Source organism: Astyanax mexicanus, chromosome 4, assembly GCF_023375975.1.
Source record: "Astyanax mexicanus isolate ESR-SI-001 chromosome 4, AstMex3_surface, whole genome shotgun sequence".
NCBI classification, from domain to species: domain Eukaryota; kingdom Metazoa; phylum Chordata; class Actinopteri; order Characiformes; family Acestrorhamphidae; genus Astyanax; species Astyanax mexicanus.
The window spans coordinates 2518787-2542582 of NC_064411.1; the positions used below are offsets into that span (position 1 = coordinate 2518787).

The following is a 23796-nucleotide window of genomic DNA, read 5'->3' on the forward strand; positions in this document are numbered from 1 at the left end:
AGGATTCAGTTCTTTATCCTTATTTAACCGAGGCTTTAGTGAGATCCTGCAGATCTTTAAATGTAGTTCTGGGTTCTTTTTTATGGATCTCCTGGATGAGTTCTTCATGCCCTTTTGGAGTAATTTTGTTCGCTCGGTAAGCCGGTCACTCCTGGGAAGGTTCACCAGTGTTCCACTAGTGTTTTTTTTTCTCCATTAGTGAATAATAGTGAATCACTATGGTTCTCTGGAGTCTCAAAGCTTTAGAAATGACTTTTAACGTTTTACAAACTGTTGTTGAGTTTCTGAGATGTTTTATCTGCTTCATGTTCTCAGACAGCTTCTATTTAAGTGATTTCTTGATGATTCTACACGTCTGGTTATGGTTAGTAGTGAAATTAGTGATTATTTATGGGGGAAAACACTTTTTTTTACACAGGGCTAGATTGGTTTGGATAGTTTTTGTTCTTTTAATGAATAAAATCATCATTTAAAAAGAGATTTTTATGTTTATTCAGGTTACACTCGTGTCTGTGGTCAGTTTGGGTGTATTGTCCACTGATCAGAATGTGGATCAGTGGACAGTGTGGAGGTGGACGTTTGGACGTTTTGGACAGGTTTGGACAGGGTTAGGTCTGGTGATGGTGAGGCTGATAAAGTTGCGGTGAGCGCGGCGGCGGGGCTAAAAGGCCGGCGTTAAATATTTAACCGTCCAATAAAATCTGATCCGGCCCTGCAGATCCCGGCGTATCTCCTTTTGTTTTTTAATGAACTGTAAAATGTTTAATTAAATCTCAGGAGGATTCGGTGGGAGAAGGTGTGGAGATTTAATCTCTCCATCAGCGGCGGGACACCGAGCGACTCGCTTAGAGACTGAGAGAGAGAGAGAGAGAGAGAGAGAGAGAGGGATGAGTAATTCCTCTCCTCTTTCATTAAACCACAACAAGACCCTCCTTTCCTCCACCGCACTCATCCATCCACCTCTCTCTGCTCTTTATTCATCCTCTCTTCTCTTCTACAAACATCTCTAGATACAGAAAGATCTCGAGATGGACCATAAATTATAGTATTAATATTAATACTAATCCTTCACGCTCCTCTTATGCATCTAAAGTAATACTACTGGTCGCTCCATTTGTTGTTTTTATTATAAAAGCATGTTGGCTGGTTACCGTTTCGACGGCCAGACTGTGGCTCAGAGGTGACTGGCGGATTGAGGAGACAGCACGGTGGGCTGCGGGCGAGCATGTTTTGGCTGGGCGCTAGCCTGTGCTAAGCTAATGCTAAGCTAATGCTGCTGCATGGGCTGGTGGAGGTGATGATAATAAAAACGTCCTGTGTGTGTGTATATGCCGTTAGTCACGAATTTCAGCACGGTTAGAACACTTCTCAACCAATCAGATTGAGAGTCAATGTGATGTTTGGAGTCTTGCCCAAGGACTCCTTGCTCTATTAATGTATCACAGCATTCAGTCACCCAGACCAGGAATTGAACCCCAGTCTCACACATGATGTAATAGCCCACTGGTGGGAGGTGGTGTTATCCACTGCGCCACACCAACCTTTATTTAACACTTAGAAGTACTTCTCAACTTCATTTAATTTGTTAATAAACATCCATTCCTGCATTTCAGAGCTGAAAAAGTTGGGATGGTAAAGCGTTTGCCAATATAAATTGTGGATGTATTTATTGAGTAGGTCTATAATTAAGTGCCCGTTTGGTAGGAATGATGAGGAAGTTAAACATGGTTCCTGTGGAAGAACCGTCCAAATATGTTATATATGTTATATATGAATATAGCTTTCTTTTTTTTAGTCTACAGGTTCAGTTGTAGTGTTCAAATATGTAACTTTCATGCAACTTTTAGCGAAGTTAGTAATGGACGAAAGCAGTGAGTGAGGGGTTCAGTAGTGGGAAGCTAAGAAAACAAGCTCTATAAATATGTCCAGTACTGTTTCAGTAATGTGAGAAGTCTTGAGTAAATTTAACGTATGTGTGAGCCATTCTTTACTGTATATTTCTGTATAGTTGGAAATGCAGTTACTGTATTCTTCAACAAAGGACTTTATTTCAACCTTCATGAATTCAGCTTTCTCTCTTTTTCGCTCTTTATCTCTTTGCGTCTCCATTTCTCCGTCTCTCAGAGGAAGTGTGTAATTTTATATTCATCCTCTACCTTGGAGCTGTTGGTAAGCTGTTAGTGTTCCAACACTAACTCTGTCTGTCTCTCTCTCTCTGTCTCTCTGCAGCTTGTCCCCCGGGGACGTTTAAGTCGAGTCAGGGGACGGAGCTGTGTCTGCAGTGTCCCCCCAACAGCAGATCCACATCTGAAGCCTCCACCATCTGCGTCTGCAGGAACGGCTACTATAGAGCAGATGGAGACCTGCCGGACACGCCCTGCACCAGTGAGTACAAACACTTTCAAACACTTTAGACAAAGCAATAAACAATAGAGTTTACCAGAAAAGCTACACTTAAATAAAATGGTTAATACTGCACTTTACAGATGGTGAAGCTACACTAGTAAGGAACAGGGGTGCTGCCATGTTTTCTTTCTAATTCAGCAGGACTCTCACCGCTGGGTAACTGAGTTAAGTTAAGCTAAGCTACGCAATCAAAACTGTAATAAGAGTGTGAAAGTTCAATTAGCAGGGTAAGAGCACAGTTCTGCTCTAAATATTGCAATGCACACTATAACATTATGGAGGACATACCAGAGTTCAAAAGAGGACAAATTGTTGGTGCACGTCTTGCTGGAGCATCTGTGACCAAGGCAGCAAGTCTTTGAGATGCATCAAGAGCCACGGTATCCAGGGTAATGTCAGCATACCACCAAGAAGGACCAAACACATCCAACAGGATTAACTGTGGACGCTGTAAGAGTATATATATATATATATATGTCTGTATTATTTTTGTTTGGACAAACTGTTAAAATTTCTGGATCTCTGAACGCTGTGGGACTGCAGAGGTGTGCTATCTATTAAATGTCGGTACTTTTTTATCATATTTCACTACAACAAAAGCCCTTTTAGATATGAGTAGTTAAACCTGAGGAACTGCAGTATTTAAAAAAAAAAGATTTACACAGCATCAAATATATCAGCATGAACAACTGAGATGTGAGTCGCTTCTTGATTTACACACTGATGCCACTTTTAACATTGGTAAAAGTCCATTTTACACCGGAGTTGTTCCTTGAGACTGGTACAGTAGGTTCATTTCTTTGTTTTGATAGCTGTCCTGGATTGTCTCTGTCCCTGTCTCTGTCTCTGGTCTTCCAGGACTGTAATCGATGCTCCTTTTTCGACAGCAGTACCCTCAGTTCAGAGTTCTCTCCATGCTCTCTCTCTCTTTTTTACCAACTTTCCCAGTTTATTCCTGAGGGATTCCTGATCTGTCCGGTTGTGTTCTGCTGAAGCTCTGAACGCACTGCAGGTACTGCAGGTACTGGAGGGCTGGAGGATGCTCATTACCTGGCTGGTGTCGGGAGCCGTGGACGAGACGGCCGGGCGTCCCTGCGGGCTGGGTTTGAGTAGCGGCGCGTTGGCGAGAGCAGGTAGAGCAGTCTCGCTCGGAGCTCATATGTAGGTCAGGCGCAGTTCGGTGGCGTTAATGTGATGGAGGAGCTCGCGCCGGCGGAGGGGTTCTGAGGAGAAGTGGGTCAGACTCTCGCCGAGGCGTCCGGAAGATCAATGCAGGAGGAGAGAGACGCGTTCGGGAACACGTTTCTGCGAACGCTACGTTTACGACAACCGGTTATCGCCTCCCGAGAACCTCCCGAGGTAAATTCCTCTGAGGTTTGCGAACAGATTGCCTATCTCTAACACGGTAAATAACGGCACTAATGTAAACACTGTTGAGACACACCTGTTCACTTTCCGTACGGTTGACGCAAAGAGCAAAAGGGGGCGGGGCCAGGGACTGGGTTGGGTTGATTGACATGCCCCTTTTAGCTGTAAGCTCCTCCCCCCTCCTCCTCGTGCACGGTAGCCACTGGGGAACAAAGGAAATGGACCATGCTATGTAGGTCAAGAGAAAAGCAATTTCTCTCTATTTCCCTCCCTCCTTTCCTCCCTCTCTCTCTTTTCCTCTCTCTTCAGCTATCTATCAGTGCCTCACTCTCTCGATCTATCTCTCTATGTGTCTCTTTATCACTCCGAACCCTAATTCATGAAAAACGAGGTGCTTTCTTTCCTTTTTTATAAGCTCTGTTATGAATGAACTGAATGAGAGATTGGAAGCGGTGCTGCTGAGATTCACACGACGTGATTTTTATGCCCTGATTTACGAGAATCGCACGCTATTTTGGGAGATGACCATCAAAAAGCCTTCAGCAGCCGGAGTCTGAGAGAGAGAGAGAGAGAGAGAGAGAGTACAATAGATCATGCTGCTGTTTCTCCATCAGCAGCCGGAGTCTGAGAGAGAGAGAGAGAGAGAGAGAAAGAGAGAGAGTACAGTAGATCATGCTGCTTCTCCATCAGCAGCCGGAGTCTGAGAGAGAGAGAGAGAGAGAGAGAGAGAGAGTAAAGTAGATCATGCTGCTGTTTCTCCATCAGCAGCCGGAGTCTGAGAGAGAGAGAGAGAGAGAGAGAGTACAGTAGATCATGCTGCTTCTCCATCAGCAGCCGGAGTCTGAGAGAGAGAGTGAGAGAGAGAGAGAGAGAGAGAGAGAGAGAGTACAGTAGATCATGCTGCTGTTTCTGCATCAGCAGCCGGAGTCTGAGAGAGAGAGAGAGAGAGAGAGAGAGAGTACAGTAGATCATGCTGCTGTTTCTCCATCAGCAGCCGGAGTCTGAGAGAGAGAGAGAAAGAAAGAGAGAGAGAGAGAGAGAGAGAGAGAGAGAGAGAGAGAGTAAAGTAGATCATGCTGCTGTTTCTCCATCAGCAGCCGGAGTCTGAGAGAGAGAGAGAGAGAGAGAGAGAGAGAGAGAGTAAAGTAGATCATGCTGCTGTTTCTCCATCAGCAGCCGGAGTCTGAGAGAGAGAGAGAGAGAGAGAGAGAGAACGAGAGAGAAAGAGAAAGGAAGAGAATCAATCAGACCCCTTAGGGGGAGAAACGAGAGCTTCAGTCTGCTCCTCCCTCGTCCCTGTCCCCGGTCCCTCGTCCCCCATTCCCTAGTCCCCTGTCCCCCGTCCCCTGTCCCACGTCCACCTTCCCCCGTCCCTTGTCCCTCATCCTCTGTGCCCTGTCCCTCGTCCCCTGTCCCACGTCCTTTTCCTCGTCCCCTGTTTCTTGTCCCACGTCCCCTGTCCCTCATCCCCCGTCTCTTGTCCCCTCTCCCTCGTCCACTGTCCCTTGTCCCTCGTCTCCTGTCCCCCGGCTGGGTTCTGTTTGTGTATTTAACTGTTCAGACTCTCATTAGACCTTAATTATTCATACAGCAGACGGGTGATTGGCTGAGAGGAAAAAAGGAGTCGCACTCGTTTACTTCCTATGCTCTCTTCTGCGCACGGTACTACACTATACTGCCAGGACAAAAGTCACGGGAGATGACACTACATATTACTCTACTTATAGAAAGAGAGAGAGAGAGAGACAGAATAAGAGAAATAAAGATTAAAAGTGAGCTATAGAAAGAGGAAAAGAGACAAAGAAAAAGGAATAGGGAGAGAGGTCGAAAGAGAGGAAAATAGAGAAGAAGAAACAGAGAGAGAAAGAGTAAAAAAGAGAAAGAGAGAGAAAGTGATTATTATTATATAATATATTATATATATATGTAGAATTATACTAATCACAATGATTATTATTGTTATAAAGGTTATGTTATGATCTGTTATGTATGTTCATATCAGTGTTGTTAACTGTTATAATGCTTTGGCATCACTGTAACTCACAGTCTAAAAAAAATACTGAGCTATACTGAAAAAAAAAAGAGTGAAAGAGAAAGAGAGAAATAAAGGAATAGAAAGAGAGAGAGAGAGAAAGAAGAAAAGAGAAAAGGAGAAAAAGAGAAAAAAGAGAGAGAGAGAGAGGGAGGAGGTGAAACGAGGCTGATTAGGGAGTGATGGATAGAGGAGAGAGGAGTGTATCAGCAGGGTTCTGGAGCTCCACTACCACACACACGCACACACACACTACACACACACACACACTACACACACACACACCACACACACACTTTCTTTCATAGTTCCTTCTTTCTTCTACACCTCGTTTCTCCCCCTAAGGGGACTGATTGATGCTCTTCCTTTCTCTTAGCTCTCTCTCTCTCTCTCTCTCTCTCTCTCTCTCTCTCTCTCTCTCTCTCTCTCTCTCCGTATGTTTCTCTCTGGTTTCAGTTGGTGTCTCTCTGTGGGAGTCAGTAGCACCAGCCCAAAGAGCTCAGCGTGTTCATCAGAGCCCCAGTTATTCCCTGTGTGTGTGTGTGTGTGTATAGTGTGTGTGTGAGATTGAGGAGAGAGGGATTAGGACAAAGAGAAAGATGAAGAGAAAGAGAAAGATAAAGGAGGTGTAAGAGAGTGAGAGTTAGTTATGAGATTTAATCCACATTAAACAGTCAACAGTAAGAGTAATCTACGCTCTGACCTCATCAGTGACATCACTGTGTTCACGTGTTTACATCACTACATACAGTAATGCTATACTTCACCATACTCTCTACAAAGAGTAAACATAGTGAAATACCAGAAAAAAATGGGTAAAATGATCGATTTGCATAAAAAATGTTAAATTTCGTTACATATGAAATCATTATTAATTTAATGTTGATTAGCACTAGCTATTTTGAGTATTGTATAGTTGTGTGATGAGTATTAGTGGGTTGAATCGTGTGCGATTGAGAGTATTTTTAAGAGACAGTGTGAGTATTATTGTGTACACTATTTGTGACTGTTATCGAGGGCTAATTTTGAGTGTTATTGGGATGTATTATCTGTATTTTTGGGTGTTTGGGAGTATTATTGGGTGCTATTGGGAGTATTGTTGGATGTAACTGGGAGTATTCTTGGTTGTTAGGTTTTAAATTGTGTTATTTTGAGTATTGTATAGTTGTGTGATGAGTATTAGTGGGTTTAATCGTGTGCTATTGAGAGTATTTTGATTGTTATTGGGATGTATTATCTGTATTATTAAGTGTTTGTGAGTATTATTGGGTGCTATTGGGAGTATTGTTGGATGTAACTGGGAGTATTCTTGGTTGTTAGGTTTTAAATTGTGTTATTTTGAGTATTGTTAGGTGTAATTGGGAGTATTATTGATTGTTCAGTTTTAAATTGTGTTATTTTGTGTATTGTTAGGTGTAATTGGGAGTATTATTTGTTGTTCAGTTTTAAATTGTATTATTTTAAGTATTGTTGGGTGTAATTGTGAGTATTATTGGCTGTTAGGTTTTAAATTGTGTTATTTTGTGTATTGTTAGGTGTAATTGGGAGTATTATTTGTTGTTCAGTTTTACATTGTGTTATTTTGAGTATTGTCAGGTGCTAGTGTGAGTATTATTGGGTGCTACTGGGAGTATTGTTGGATGTAAATGTGAGTATTGTTGCTTGTTAGGTTTTAAATTGTGTTATTTTGAGTATTGTTGGATGTAACTGTGAGTATTATTGGTTGTTAAGTTTTAAATTGTGTTATTTTGAGTATTGTCAGGTGTTATGAGTATATTGGTTCTTATAAGTATTACTGCATGTTGATATGAGTATTATTGAGCGCTAATGTGGGTGTTATCGGGTGTAATTGTGAGTATTTTTGGTGTTATTATATTATTGGAAGTTATTTGTGACTGATACCGAGTTGAGTATTAATATTACTGGGTCTTATCATGCATATTATTGGTTGTTTGTGAGTATTATTGGGTGCTGTTGGGAGTATTGTCGGGTGTTATTGTGAGTATTATTGCTTGTTAGGTTTTAAATTGTGTTATTTTGTGTATTGTTGGGTGTAATTGTGAGTATTATTGGTTGTTATGTTTTAAATGGTGTTGTCAGGTGTTGTGAGTATATTGGTTGTTATGAGTATTACTGGATGTTAATATGAGTATTATTGAGTGTTACTGTGGGTGTTATTATGAGTATTTTTGGTGTTATTATACTATTGGAAGCTATTTGTGACCAAGTTGAGTGTTATTGGGCTTTATCCTGCATATTATTGGATGTTTGAGAGTATTATTGGGTGCTGTAGGGAGTATCTTTGTGCATAAATGTGAGCATTATTGTTTTTTAAGTTTTAAATTGTGTTATTATGAGTATATTGGATGCTATGTGTGTTACTGGATGTTGATATGACTATTATTGAGCGTTTTTGTGGGCGTTATCAGGTGTAATTGTGAGTATTTTTGGTGTAATTATATTATTGGAAGTTATTTGTGACTGCCACCAAGTTGAGTATTAATATTATTGGGTCTTATCATGTATATTATTGGTTGTTTGTGAGTATTATTGGTTGTTAAGTTTTAAATGGTGTCATGAGTACATTGGTTGTTATGAGTATTACTGGAGTTTAATATGAGTATTATTGAGTGTTACTGTGGGAGTTATTATGAGTCTTTTTGGTGGTTATGAGTATTATTGGAAGTTATTTGTGACCAAGTTGAGTATTATTGGTCTTATCATGCATATTATTGGATGTTTTGAGTATTAATGGTTCTTTGTGAGTATAATTGTATGCTGTTGGGAGTATGGTCGGGTATAATTGTGAATATTATTGGTTGTTAAGCTTTAAAGCATGTTATTTTAAATGTGTCGTTGGGTGTTGTAAGTATATTGGATGCAATGAGTATTACTGCATGTTAATATGAGTATTATTGAGTGTTATTGTGAGTGTTTTTGGGTGTTATTATATTTTTAAAGGTTATTGTGAAAGTATTATTGGGTGTTATCATGCATAGTATTGGATGTTTTGAGTATTAATGGTTGTTTGTGAGTATTATTGGGTGCTATAGGAAGTATCTTAGTGCATAAATGTGAGCATTATTGGTTTTGTTAAGCTTTAAATTGTTATTTTGAGTATTGTTGGGTGTTGTAAGTATATTGGATGCAATGAGTATTACTGCATATTAATATGAGTATTATTGAGTGTTATTGTGTTTGTTTTTGGTGGTATTGTATTATTGGAGGTTATTTTTAAAGTACCATTGGGCGTTACCATGAATATTATTGTTTTTTTTGTGAGTATTATTGAGTTATTTTGAGTATTGTTGGGTGTTGTAAGTATATTGGATGCAATGAGTATAACTGCATGTTAATATGAGTATTATTGAGTGTTATTGTGGGTGTTTTTGGTGGTATTGTATTATTGGAGGTTATTTTTAAAGTACCATTGGGCGTTACCATGAATATTATTGGTTGTTTGTGAGTATTATTGAGTTATTTTGAGTATTGTTGGGTGTTGTAAGTATATTGGATGCAATGAGTATAACTGCATGTTAATATGAGTATTATTGAGTGTTATTGTGGGTGTTTTTGGTGGTATTGTATTATTGGAGGTTATTTTTAAAGTACCATTGGGCGTTACCATGAATATTATTGGTTGTTTGTGAGTATTATTGTGTTATTTTGAGTATTGTTGGGTGTTGTAAGTATATTGGATGCAATGAGTATTACTGCATATTAATATGAGTATTATTGAGTGTTATTGTGTTTGTTTTTGGTGGTATTGTATTATTGGAGGTTATTTTTAAAGTACCAATGGGCGTTACCATGAATATTATTGGTTTTTTTGTGAGTATTATTGAGTTATTTTGAGTATTGTTGGGTGTTGTAAGTATATTGGATGCAATGAGTATAACTGCATGTTAATATGAGTATTATTGAGTGTTATTGTGGGTGTTTTTGGTGGTATTGTATTATTGGAGGTTATTTTTAAAGTACCATTGGGCGTTACCATGAATATTATTGGTTGTTTGTGAGTATTATTGAGTTATTTTGAGTATTGTTGGGTGTTGTAAGTATATTGGATGCAATGAGTATAACTGCATGTTAATATGAGTATTATTGAGTGTTATTGTGGGTGTTTTTGGTGGTATTGTATTATTGGAGGTTATTTTTAAAGTACCATTGGGCGTTACCATGAATATTATTGGTTGTTTGTGAGTATTATTGAGTTATTTTGAGTATTGTTGGGTGTTGTAAGTATGTTGGATGCAATGAGTATAACTGCATGTTAATATGAGTATTATTGAGTGTTATTGTGGGTGTTTTTGGTGGTATTGTATTATTGGAGGTTATTTTTAAAGTACCATTGGGCGTTACCATGAATATTATTGGTTGTTTGTGAGTATTATTGAGTTATTTTGAGTATTGTTGGGTGTTGTAAGTATATTGGATGCAATGAGTATAAATGCATGTTAATATGAGTATTATTGAGTGTTATTGTGGGTGTTTTTGGTGGTATTGTATTTTTGGAGGTTATTTTTAAAGTACCATTGGGCGTTACCATGAATATTATTGGTTGTTTGTGAGTATTATTGAGTTATTTTGAGTATTGTTGGGTGTTGTAAGTATGTTGGATGCAATGAGTATAACTGCATGTTAATATGAGTATTATTGAGTGTTATTGTGGGTGTTTTTGGTGGTATTGTATTATTGGAGGTTATTTTTAAAGTACCATTGGGCGTTACCATGAATATTATTGGTTGTTTGTGAGTATTATTGAGTTATTTTGAGTATTGTTGGGTGTTGTAAGTATATTGGATGCAATGAGTATAACTGCATGTTAATATGAGTATTATTGAGTGTTATTGTGGGTGTTTTTGGTGGTATTGTATTATTGGAGGTTATTTTTAAAGTACCATTGGGCGTTACCATGAATATTATTGGTTGTTTGTGAGTATTATTGAGTTATTTTGAGTATTGTTGGGTGTTGTAAGTATGTTGGATGCAATGAGTATAACTGCATGTTAATATGAGTATTATTGAGTGTTATTGTGGGTGTTTTTGGTGGTATTGTATTTTTGGAGGTTATTTTTAAAGTACCATTGGGCGTTACCATGAATATTATTGGTTGTTTGTGAGTGTTATTGAGTTATTTTGAGTATTGTTGGGTGTTGTAAGTATATTGGATGCAATGAGTATAACTGCATGTTAATATGAGTATTATTGAGTGTTATTGTGGGTGTTTTTGGTGGTATTGTATTATTGGAGGTTATTTTTAAAGTACCATTGGGCGTTACCATGAATATTATTGGTTGTTTGTGAGTATTATTGAGTTATTTTGAGTATTGTTGGGTGTTGTAAGTATGTTGGATGCAATGAGTATAACTGCATGTTAATATGAGTATTATTGAGTGTTATTGTGGGTGTTTTTGGTGGTATTGTATTTTTGGAGGTTATTTTTAAAGTACCATTGGGCGTTACCATGAATATTATTGGTTGTTTGTGAGTGTTATTGAGTTATTTTGAGTATTGTTGGGTGTTGTAAGTACATGTTGGATGCAATGAGTATAACTGCATGTTAATATGAGTATTATTGAGTGTTATTGTGGGTGTTTTTGGTGGTATTGTATTATTGGAGGTTATTTTTAAAGTACCATTGGGCGTTACCATGAATATTATTGGTTGTTTGTGAGTATTATTGAGTTATTTTGAGTATTGTTGGGTGTTGTAAGTATATTGGATGCAATGAGTATAACTGCATGTTAATATGAGTATTATTGAGTGTTATTGTGGGTGTTTTTGGTGGTATTGTATTATTGGAGGTTATTTTTAAAGTACCATTGGGCGTTACCATGAATATTATTGGTTGTTTGTGAGTATTATTGTGTTATTTTGAGTATTGTTGGGTGTTGTAAGTATATTGGATGCAATGAGTATAACTGCATGTTAATATGAGTATTATTGAGTGTTATTGTGGGTGTTTTTGGTGGTATTGTATTATTGGAGGTTATTTTTAAAGTACCATTGGGCGTTACCATGAATATTATTGGTTGTTTGTGAGTATTATTGTGTTATTTTGAGTATTGTTGGGTGTTGTAAGTATATTGGATGCAATGAGTATAACTGCATGTTAATATGAGTATTATTGAGTGTTATTGTGGGTGTTTTTGGTGGTATTGTATTATTGGAGGTTATTTTTAAAGTACCATTGGGCGTTACCATGAATATTATTGGTTGTTTGTGAGTATTATTGAGTTATTTTGAGTATTGTTGGGTGTTGTAAGTATGTTGGATGCAATGAGTATAACTGCATGTTAATATGAGTATTATTGAGTGTTATTGTGGGTGTTTTTGGTGGTATTGTATTATTGGAGGTTATTTTTAAAGTACCATTGGGCGTTACCATGAATACTATTGGTTGTTTTGAGTATTATTGTGTGATTTTAGCATTACTAGATGTTATTAAAAGAAATTGTGGATGTTTTGTGAAGCGTTATTGTGTGTTTGAGATGTTTGTTAGCATACTTTGTGTTGTTTTAGCTCAGTATCCTGTAAATAAAGTGTAGTTGTGGCTTTTTTCGATGAGTGTCGATGTGGAGTTGAATGGGTTTGACTGGCTGTATTAAGCCGTAGCTCTGCTTTGGTAGTAGTAAATGTAGATGTGTGTGTGTGTGTAAGATAAGTGTGTGTAAGATAAGTGTGTGTGTGGGTGTTTACTACGCTACACTGATAAGTGAGTGACTTCCTACTGTAGTATTTTTCGTATTTATGATGTATGTTTCAACAAAATTGGGTTATTTGGATTGGCGTAGTTGGCAGATGTAGCTCTGTAGGCCTAATACACACACACACACACACACACACGCTAAGCCCACAATATGCTCCATCACACACACGTTTGCGTAGTAGTGGGACAGGGCTGTGCTGTTGGTACAGATGCAGTAAACACACTCTAAGCCACTGTAATTGCCTCACTAATCCTCTCTCCTTCCAACACACTCTGCAGTGTCCTTAAATCCCCCTCTAACACACACACACACACACACTATACACACCATGCTGCCTCAAAACCTCCGAAGAAATAGCTGCACCCAGAAGGAAAGGGTGGAATTTTAATTCTATTCAAAAGGAAGATAAAATTGATCAGGAACGAGGTTAAACAATGAAACTGAAACACCTGTCATCATTATGGGGGACATCCCAGAGTTCAAAAGAGGACAAATTGTTGGTGCACGTCTTGCTGACGCATCTGTGACCAAGACAGCAAGTCTTTGTGATGCATCAAGAGCCACGGTATCCAGGGTAATGTCAGCGAGATACCACCAAGAAGGACCAACCACATCCAACAGGATTAACTGTGGACGCTGTAAGAGGAAGCTGTCTGAAAGGGATGTTAAATAAAACCACAGAATTCAATGTGCACCTCAACTCTCCTGTTTCCACCTGAACTGTCCGTCACCACAATCAATTATTGTGCTCTAAAACCAGGTGTTTCAGTTTTGGGAGCTGTAGAGGTTCCTTATGCTCCTCCTAATGATAATCCATCCCATAATAACTCCAGTGTTCTCTGTACACAGTAGCTGCAGATTGGGTGGTAGGGGTATAGGAGTGTAGATAGATCATCCAATAGAAACACATCCCACACATTTTCTATACTCAGGGATTATAGATCTGGATTTCGGACTATAAATTGCACCGGATTATAAATTAAGTTAATCGAGTGCTGGATGTTAATCTACTCAGATTTATCTCCTGAAAATCCTTTATTTGGTTGAGTAAAGCGCTTCGATTTATTTACAGTAAGCTTAGATGTCCTATAATCCTATGTTAAAGGATAAGTTTTCAGTAAAGTTTCTCCAAAACTAAGGCTGGGTGCAGCAGCATTAGCATTAGCCGCCTGATAGCGCTACACTGAGAAACACGTAGCTTGTTTTAACACAGTAAACACACAGACTACAGCCCAATATATATATATATATATATACTCACCTCTGAACTCACCTGGTGAAAGAGCTAGCGCTTAGCGTGGTTAGCGGCTAATGCTAATACTGCTGCACCCAGAAACTTAAAGACTGCTCTTTAATACCTGACTGATAGAGGTGGAGGTGGAGTCATTAACTCTGATCTTAACTGAGGCTTTAGTGAGATCCTGCAGATCTTTAGATTAAATGTTGTTCTGGGTTGTTTTTTTTATGGATCTCCTGGATGAGTTCTTCATGCCCTTTTGGAGTAATTTTGTTCGCTCGGTAAGCCGGTCACTCCTGGGAAGGTTCACCAGTGTTCCACTAGTGTTTTTTTCTCCATTAGTGAATAATAATAGTGAATCACTGTGGTTCTCTGGAGTCTCAAAGCTGTAGAAATAAATGACTTTATAATCTTTTATAACCAACATATTGTACCCCTGAGTTAAAGTGTGTGTGTGTGTGTGTGTATAAGTGTGTGTGTGTGTGAGATTTCTGCTGAGATAATGATGACCTTCTGCTTTATTGACACTGACCGTGTCTAAATGCTACACACACTCGCACACAAAGCAGCTTGACACATTCAATCGTTTAGCAAATCCCAGTTAGCCTTGTATTAGCGCGCTAATCGGACGCTAAGCGGTTGCCAGGGCCTATTCCTCTCTGATTAGGTTTCTGATACCCGTGATGTGTGTGTGTGTGTAGTGTGTGTGTGTGTGTGTGTGTGTGTGTGTGTGTGTGTTTGAGTTCTTTATTCCAGCGTTACCCCTGGCGATAGCTCTGATTGACAGCCAGCGCTGCCGGTGCAGCAGGTTAAGAGCTATAGATTGAAGTGTGTGTGCAGCGTGTTAGCCTTAGCGTCAGCTACAACACGCTGAGTGACGGCGGCAGCGCTCAGTTTTTAATGTGTGTGTCACCTGAGAAACACTTCAGGGACTTCAGTAACTAAAACACACTCACACACACACACTCACACACACACACACCCTGTGAGCCAGTAAAATTATAGCATTTCTGCTATAGTTTGGTAGGCATTTAGAGCTTTATAGTAGATACATAATCACCAGCACTGTAATCTGTTGTACCCGTACTGCTCTGTAATTAATCTACAGTTACAGTAGATACAGAATCACCAGCACTGTAATCTGTTGTACCCGTACTGCTCTGTAATTAATCTACAGTTACAGTAGATACAGAATCACCAGCACTGTAATCTGTTGTACCCGTACTGCTCTGTAATTAATCTACAGTTACAGTAGATACAGAATCACCAGCACTGTAATCTGTTGTACCCGTACTGCTCTGTAATTAATCTACAGTTACAGTAGATACAGAATCACCAGCACTGTAATCTGTTGTACCCGTACTGCTCTGTAATTAATCTACAGTTACAGTAGATACAGAATCACCAGCACTGTAATCTGTTGTACCCGTACTGCTCTGTAATTAATCTACAGTTACAGTAGATACAGAATCACCAGCACTGTAATCTGTTGTACCCGTACTGCTCTGTAATTAATCTACAGTTACAGTAGATACAGAATCACCAGCACTGTAATCTGTTGTACCCGTACTGCTCTGTAATTAATCTACAGTTACAGTAGATACAGAATCACCAGCACCGTAATCTGTTGTACCGGTACTGCTCTGTAATTAATCTACAGTTACAGTAGATACAGAATCACCAGCACTGTAATCTGTTGTACCCGTACTGCTCTGTAATTAATCTACAGTTACAGTAGATACAGAATCACCAGCACTGTAATCTGTTCTACCCGTACTGCTCTGTAATTAATCTACAGTTACAGTAGATACAGAATCACCAGAACCGTAATCTGTTGTACCCGTACTGCTCTGTAATTAATCTACAGTTACAGTAGATACAGAATCACCAGCACTGTAATCTGTTGTACCCGTACTGCTCTGTAATTAATCTACAGTTACAGTAGATACAGAATCACCAGCAGCGTAATCTGTTGTACCCGTACTGCTCTGTAATTAATCTACAGTTACAGTAGATACAGAATCACCAGCACTGTAATCTGTTGTACCCGTACTGCTCTGTAATTAATCTACAGTTACAGTAGATACAGAATCACCAGCACTGTAATCTGTTGTACCCGTACTGCTCTGTAATTAATCTACAGTTACAGTAGATACAGAATCACCAGCACTGTAATCTGTTGTACCCGTACTGCTCTGTAATTAATCTACAGTTAAAGTAGATACAGAATCACCAGCACTGTAATCTGTTGTACCCGTACTGCTCTGTAATTAATCTACAGTTACAGTAGATACAGAATCACCAGCACTGTAATCTGTTTTACCCGTACTGCTCTGTAATTAATCTACAGTTACAGTAGATACAGAATCACCAGCACTGTAATCTGTTGTACCCGTACTGCTCTGTAATTAATCTACAGTTACAGTAGATACAGAATCCCCAGCACTGTAATCTGTTGTACCCATACTGCTCTGTAATTAATCTACAGTTACAGTAGATACAGAATCACCAGCACTGTAATCTGTTGTACCCGTACTGCTCTGTAATTAATCTACAGTTACTACAGTAGTGTAAGTGATGATTTTACTGTATTAGTGAGAGTGAGTGAATGCTGGATATGACCTGAACTGCACTCAGCGAATCTTTCCTTAGAGAGAGTTTAACTGTGTCAGAACCCACAGTCTTCTCTGATCTCTGCTCTCATTTCATCTCTCTCTCTCTTTCTCTCTCTCTCTCTTTCGTTCACTCTCGATCTCTCTCTCACATAAAAACTCAAATCTCAGCTTTTGAAAACTCCCTGCAGGCTGTAGATTAGTGAAAGCTCTGGCAGAACAGAGCTTTATAAAATGAAACGCTGACCTCATTGCACGTGCACACATCCACGTTTCTGGATTAATAGTTGTGCTTTCACACCTGTAGTTGTGAAAGTTTCTATGATCCAGATCCGGCTTCAGTTTCTCCCTCTGTTTGGTTTGTTTTCACACAGGTATAAAAACCTAAACGCACCAAAAAAACACACCAACAAACCACGCAAGGACTTCAGAGTCTCCTCTGATTGGTCAGAGCTGTCTGGCGCGAGAGTAAGAAAGCTTTGGGAACACTTTCTATGAATGCCATCTCTATAAGACTCTATAAACATACTCATAACACATTATAGTGCATTCATAACGCATTATAAACATGGCTATACATTTATATTTATAAAAATGTATAATTCATCATAGCCATGTTGCATAACCATCATGCATCATGAACTGTGATAATAATGCATCATTAATAGCTATGTTTATAACATTATACTCAGTCCCAGCTTGCAGAATGTATTATGCATCATGACTAAAAAAGCTTATAAAGACTTATAAACACACCCTCAATAATTCTATAAATATATATGTTTAACCACTCATAAATTATTCTTGTCTTGAATGTAATATTAGTTATAGTCAGTTATAATGTATTATAACAGGTCTTTGTGCGCTCTAAGTATAGTGCCAGACTTTCACTGTGGGACTAGATTATTAACGATAGATTTAACATACATATCATAAGCTTAATGCACAGCTTATAATGTATTATGATCACAAGTCATCACATGCTTAATAAACATGGCTATATAATGGGTTATGCGTTTTTATAAAGCTATATTTATAGCCATGTTTATAATGCCTTATAAATGCATTATAATATGTTATGAATGTGGTTATAGAGTCTAATAGAGATGACATTCACTTTAATAGATTTAGGGATTTTTTTATCATTTATACTGATGTTTACAGGTACATTTCATTTCACAGTTTGAAATAGATTTGTCTTTCACTGGCTTTCTGTCTCTCTCTTTTGCTCTCGCTCGCGCTCTCTCTCTCTCTCTCTCCCCCTCTTACGTGTTCTCTCTCTCGCACGTTCTCTCTCTTTCGCTCTCTTGCGCTCTCTTACTCTCTTGCACTTTCTCATTCTCTCTCGCTCTCTCTCTCTCTCACGTGCTCTCCCTCTCTCGCGTTCTCTCTCTTTCATGCTTGCGCTCTCTCACTCTCGCGCTCTCTCTCTCTCGCGCTCTCTCTGTCTCTCTCTCGCGCTCTCTCTTTTTCGCTCTTGCGCGCTCTCTCTCTCGCGCGCTCTCTCTCTCTCGCGCGCTCTCTCTCTCGCGCACTCTCTCTCGCGCGCTCTCTCTCTCTCTCGCTCTCTCTGTTGCTCTTGCGCTCTCTTTCGCTCTCTCTCTGGCTCTCTCTCTTGCTCTCGCGCTCTCTCGCTCTTGTGCTCTCTCTCTCGCTCTCTCTCTTTAACGCTCTCTCTCTCTCGCGCACTCTCTCTCTCGCGCGCTCTCTCTCTCTCGTGCGCGCTCTCTCTCTCTCGCTCTCTCTGTTGCTCTTGCGCTCTCTTTCGCTCTCTCTCTGGCTCTCTCTCTTGCTCTCGCGCTCTCTCGCTCTTGTGCTCTCTCTCTCGCTCTCTCTCTTTAACGCTCTCTCTCTCTTTCTCTCTATTGTTTTCTCTCTCAGTCTGTTTCAGATCAGCTGCTCAGATATAAAAGAGTAAACAGAGTTATTAATGTTGTGAACATGAATAGTAAAGATAGCGAGAGGAGCAGCTCTTTGATGTTGTGATGCAAACCAACTTGACCAGCTTTTTCTGATTTTCGTTTGTTTGTTTGTTTGTTTGTTTGTTTGATTTTCTTCACAGAAAATTCCACAGCTGTGTTTTACTGAACTGAAGAGTCAGAATCGGCTTTATCATCACTCAACTCTTTACCTAGCGACTTAAAAACGAGTGAAATACACCCGAAACGCTGTAAATCAGTCCTCTGAGAATAACGCTGTGTCCCGACTACAGTACAGATGGATGCATTACAGAATGATAGCAGTAGCTCCTCCATTTCCACTCACTGTTGTGTTTTTAACGTGGATCTCCGTGGAAACCGTGGAGCGTCCAAAGTGTAATTACGGTGTGCGGCAGTGGACAAATATCTATTTTATTAAAGGCGAGGAGACGAAACTCAGAGATGTGCGTCCGGACGGGACTAAAATTACCGGAGGAGCACGGAGTTCAGAGAAAAACAGTAGATAATTCAGCCTGTAATTTTCTCAGAGGACGACTGAAAAAAACACATACATGATCGTTCTGGACAGGAATAAAATCACAGAGGATAAAAAAACCCATAAAAGAGAAAATTACCCAGAACACCCTGAGAAACTAATCCTGTCCTGTCATTCAAATGAGTTTTGGACCAACTTTGTCCCAAATTTGAATAAGTTATGAAACAGATTTGCCCCAAAGTCAAATGAGTTATGGACCAGATTTGTCTCAAATTCAAATCAGTTGTAAACCAACTTTATCCCAAATTTAAATAAGTTTCGAACCAACTTTGGCCCAAAGACACATGAGTTGTGGCCTGGTTTTGGCTCAATATCAAATAGGTTATGGTTAAATTAGTTATTAAAGAAGTTATGCTCATAGTTAAAACAGTTAGGGTACAATTTTGGCCCAAAGACAAACGAGTTATGGACCAACTTTGTCCCAACTTCAACAGAGTTTTAGACCAGATTCATCCCAAATTCAAATGAGCTATGAAAAAACTTTGTCCCAAAGTCAAATGAGTTATGTCCTAACTTGTGCATAAGGTCAAGCTAGTTATGGTACAGTTTTTGACACAGTGTCAACAGAGTTTTGGCCTGGCTTTGGCTCAGAGTCAAATGGGTTTTGACCCAGCTTTGGCCCAATATCAAACATGATATGGTCCATCTTTGGCTCAATGTCAAATACGTTATGGACCAGTTTTGGCATATAATCAAATTTGTTATTACAGAGATTATGCTTATATTTAAAACAGTTAGGGTACAGTTTTGGCCCAAAGACAAATGTCTTTTGGACCAGATTTGTCCCAAATTCAAATAAGTTATGAACCAACTTTATCGCAAAGACACATGAGTTTTGGCTTGGCTTTGGCTCAGAGTCAAATGGGTTTTGACCCAAATTTTCAAATTTCATTTTTATGTTATGGTCCAGCTTTGGCCCAAAGTCTAATGAGACATGTCAGAGATATGGTAAAGCCAAACAAGATACAGCTGACCTGTCCCTGTAGTCGAGTGAATTATGACTTGGATTTGGTCTAAATTCAGATGTGCTGTGGCTCAGTTTTGACCCAATGTAAACTGATATGAAAGTGTCTTAACTGGTCTGCATCTGGGCCAGAATTGTGTTTTATCTTGGTGCCTAAAGCGGTTTCTTTGTTTCATTGGCTGCTTAGCTTTGCTATAACTGGTTCATAACTGTCTTTATTGGGCCGTACTCGGGCCGGTCTCTCTACAGTACGTAAAAAAAAAGGTCTGACAGTGTGTTTTCTGAAACTCTCTCGCTTTTCGAACTCCTTCATTTTGCCTGTTAGCTGGATGGGAAAAAAAGCTGCTGTCATCTCATCAGAAGGCGGTCGCCGCGGTATCTGCAGCGTAAGCCGAAGCTTTCCCGGGCCGAGCGTTTGGACACGGACCTGTAAATTGCACTCGGGCCGGCGGGGCGAGGGGAGCTGACAGCCGCTTTTATTCCGCGTCCGTCCGTCCGCCTCGCCAAACTCACTGTAAAACCCGCCGTCCCCCACAGAGACGTCCACGTCTCGCAATGTCTCAATCCTGCAGCCGCTGAAAACCCGGAGACGAAGGTCCACGTCCTCCCGAGCCGAGCCGGCGTCCGTCACCACCACAACCCTGAGCCTTTCAGCACCTCCTCAACGTCCCCCCCGACACCGTCTCACGAGGACCCCTCGCACAATAGAGTATTGTATGAGCGTGCTGAATGAAATCACCATGGAATTGCTTTCTCACGAGAGAAACCGCAGCCAAAGTTCCTCTCAGAGGAGCAGCTAAACTTCTACAGGAGGAGCTCAGTTCACCACCAGACCAACGACTTATCGTCTCAATAAACTCAATATACTCATGACGCATTATAATGCATTTATAAGGCGTTATAAACATGGCTATAAATATGTATAAACGTGTATAACACATTATAACAATGTTTATGATGCATTGTAAATAAACAATCATCAGTTGTATTTAGAAGATGTTAGGAAAGTAGTTAGGAAAACTCTATGAACCCTGTATTCATAATGCATTATAAATGCATTCATTATGCATTATAATGACTGTAATAAGCCTGTATAATTGCTCATAATTACTTACAGCGACATTCATAACACATTATAAACTACAATTATAAGGGTTTATAAAAAACAGCATATACTGCCTTATAATATCGGTTCATAAAAACATAATAGCTTATAAATCAATTTATAACGTATTATAATGTGTCGTTGTGAAGGATGTCCATCATGGGAACGTGTTAATAGTGACGGATATACATGTATGTGTATTACATATTACAAGCACAGCTTATTATGCATTATAATTAGTTTAGGTTTAATGTACATATTAAACAATGGTTATAATGTATCTTGGCATCATGTTCTTTCTCCTCCACCAGTCTTACACACTGCTTTTGGATAACTTTATGCTGCTTTACTCCTGGTGCAAAAAAATTCAAAAGCAGTTCAGTTTGGTGGTTTGATGGTTTGTGATCGTCCGTCTTCCTCTTGATTATATTCCAGAGGTTTTCAGTTTGGTAAAATGAAACAAACTCATGCAACTGTTAATCTGAGTGAGATCTGCAATGTCTGTTCGGTTCTGTAGGTTCTTTTCTCTCCAGGACGGTTGGTGGTCTGGTTTTCTGCTTGGTGTTGGACGAGGTCCAGCTGAGTTTGAGTGCATTAGCGTTAGAGATTATCTCTCATTCTGTGAAACGCTGTTTTGATTATCTTTCCCGCTGGTCGATGAGGAGATGCTGTGGATGTTATGGATGGTGTCTCATATTTACAGTTATATATTCAGATACTCTCTTCAGATTAATCACAGCTACAGGAGGAAAGCTTCACTGAGAGGAACCCACACAGACAATAGTGTAATAGTTTAAAACGACACACCGATGCTGTAAAGTTTATATCAATAGCTGTAAAAAAAATGAAAGTGAAACACCTGGTTTTAGAGCACAATAATTGATTGTGGTGACGGACAGTTGTGGTGGAAACAGGAGAGTTGAGGTGCACATTGAATTCTGCGTGATTTGATCAGCCGTGGTTTTATGTTTTTTATTGGATACAATCCGGGTTAGCACCCGAACATCCCTTTCAGACAGCTTCCTCTTACAGCGTCCACAGTTAATCCTGTTGGATGTGGTCGGTCCTTGTTGGTGATATCTCGCTGACATTACCCTGGATACCGTGGCTCTTGATGCATCACAAAGACTTGCTGTCTTGGTCACAGATGCACCAGCAAGACGATTGGTGCACCAACAAATTTGTCCTCTTTTGAACTCTGGTATGTCTCCCATAATGTTGTGTGCATTGCAATATTTAGAGCAGAACTGTGCTCTTAATTATAGCCATGTTTATTATGCATTATGACTTGTGATTTACGAAACATTTAAAATAGTAAATATATATATATAATGTATCTATCATTAATAATCGAGTCCCACAATAAAAAAAGACCTTTTATAATACATTATAATACATTATAATACATTAAGTGACTATAAGTAATATCATATTAAAGACAGTAACGTATATCATGACGTATAACATGTTATAAACACTATTAACGCACTAGTAATGCATTTGGTTTGGTTTCACACGGGCATAAAAACCTAGTAAATCCAGTAAATCGACTGTTTCACTTTTTTTTTTTTTTTTACAAATGAAGCGCTCCAGAAAAAAAAATAATAAATCTGCACGTTGGGTGGTGGAAGTTGGGGTCAAACTTGGTGCATAATAAATTGTGTTAATAAATTATAAAAAATAAATAAATAATGCATTACTAATACTAAATTAATTGCATGCATTAACACTTTAAAGTGCACGTTTTGAAGTGTACTTTATAACATTTCATACTTTTAAATATCTTTGTACTTGGAGTGTTCTGTCATTTTTTTTACATTTTATTGCATTTAAAACTACTTCTTTTTCGGTGGTTATATTTAAATATTGTATGAGATCACAGTGCTAACTTTAGACTTCTAAGAGCTAAGCCGCCATATCCAGTATGCAGCACTTCCTGCGCCATATATATATATATATATATATATATATATATATTATATCACAATATTAAAAGTCTTATAAAAACTGCATGGCTGCGTATCGCCCTCAGCTTTTGATATGCTAATGCCGTGTTGTAGGCGTGTGAACTTTCCCCACAACCAATTGAAAAGAGATTATAAGTTGGATCAAGTCGAGGAGAGGTTCCGTCAGCTTATCACATCTCCAACTCAAATGAGTTCAGGGAAGATAATCACTTTTTAATGATTCGTCTTCGTTCGGCTCGCTTAAAAATTGAACGTTTTTGGACGTGATGAATTGAGGCCGTGTCTTAACTTGACACTTTTTACAGCCCTCTGATTGGGCGGAGCCGCTGGAACGCTCACATGGCGCTCGGGCCACCTCCACCCATCGGCCTCCTCCAAAACTTCAGCATCACTTGTCTCAGTTTAGAACTCTGTGAAATATTAATGCAGCGTTTTAGATCATTTTATCATAATTTCACGCATGAATCTGTGATTAAACTAGTTTTATACCAGCTGGGAAAACACAAAAGTTATTGCAAACTTTTTAAACGTCTCGAAAAGCTTCTTTAAAAGTTCTTTAAAAGTTCTTTAGTTAGTTCTTAAACTGTATTTTTATATAAAACTGTATTTTTTTGCACTATTAGGCGCACTTAAAGGTATTAAGGAGTTTCAGTAGTAAAGTTTCTCCAGCACTAAGGCTGAAGCAGCAGCATTAGCATTAGCCGCTAACCACGCTAAGCGCTGGCCCTTTTTTTTGGCCATTCAGAGGTGAGAAATATCAGACTGTAGTCTGCTGCTAACCCCCGGCTAGCACTGCCGGAGCTTTAGCATTAGCATTACCTGTTAGTGTTTAGCCACTAACGCTAATGCTAATTCTCCAGCTTCAGTGGAAATCTGTAAATCTAAGCTTACTGCTAATTATAAACGGAAGCACCATG

The 23796-nt window shown here is 39.1% G+C and overlaps 1 protein-coding gene across 2 annotated transcripts in view; it reads left to right on the forward strand.

The window, feature by feature from the left end:
* LOC103025121 (ephrin type-B receptor 1) overlaps nt 1-23796 on the forward strand; it is a 328663-nt gene that overhangs the window by 189303 nt on the left and 115564 nt on the right. For both annotated transcript variants that reach the window (XM_022664950.2, XM_049477190.1), the window contains exon 5: nt 2230-2385. In XM_022664950.2, coding sequence (XP_022520671.2) covers nt 2230-2385 — 156 coding nt within the window. The remainder of the gene's footprint in view (nt 1-2229; nt 2386-23796) is intronic.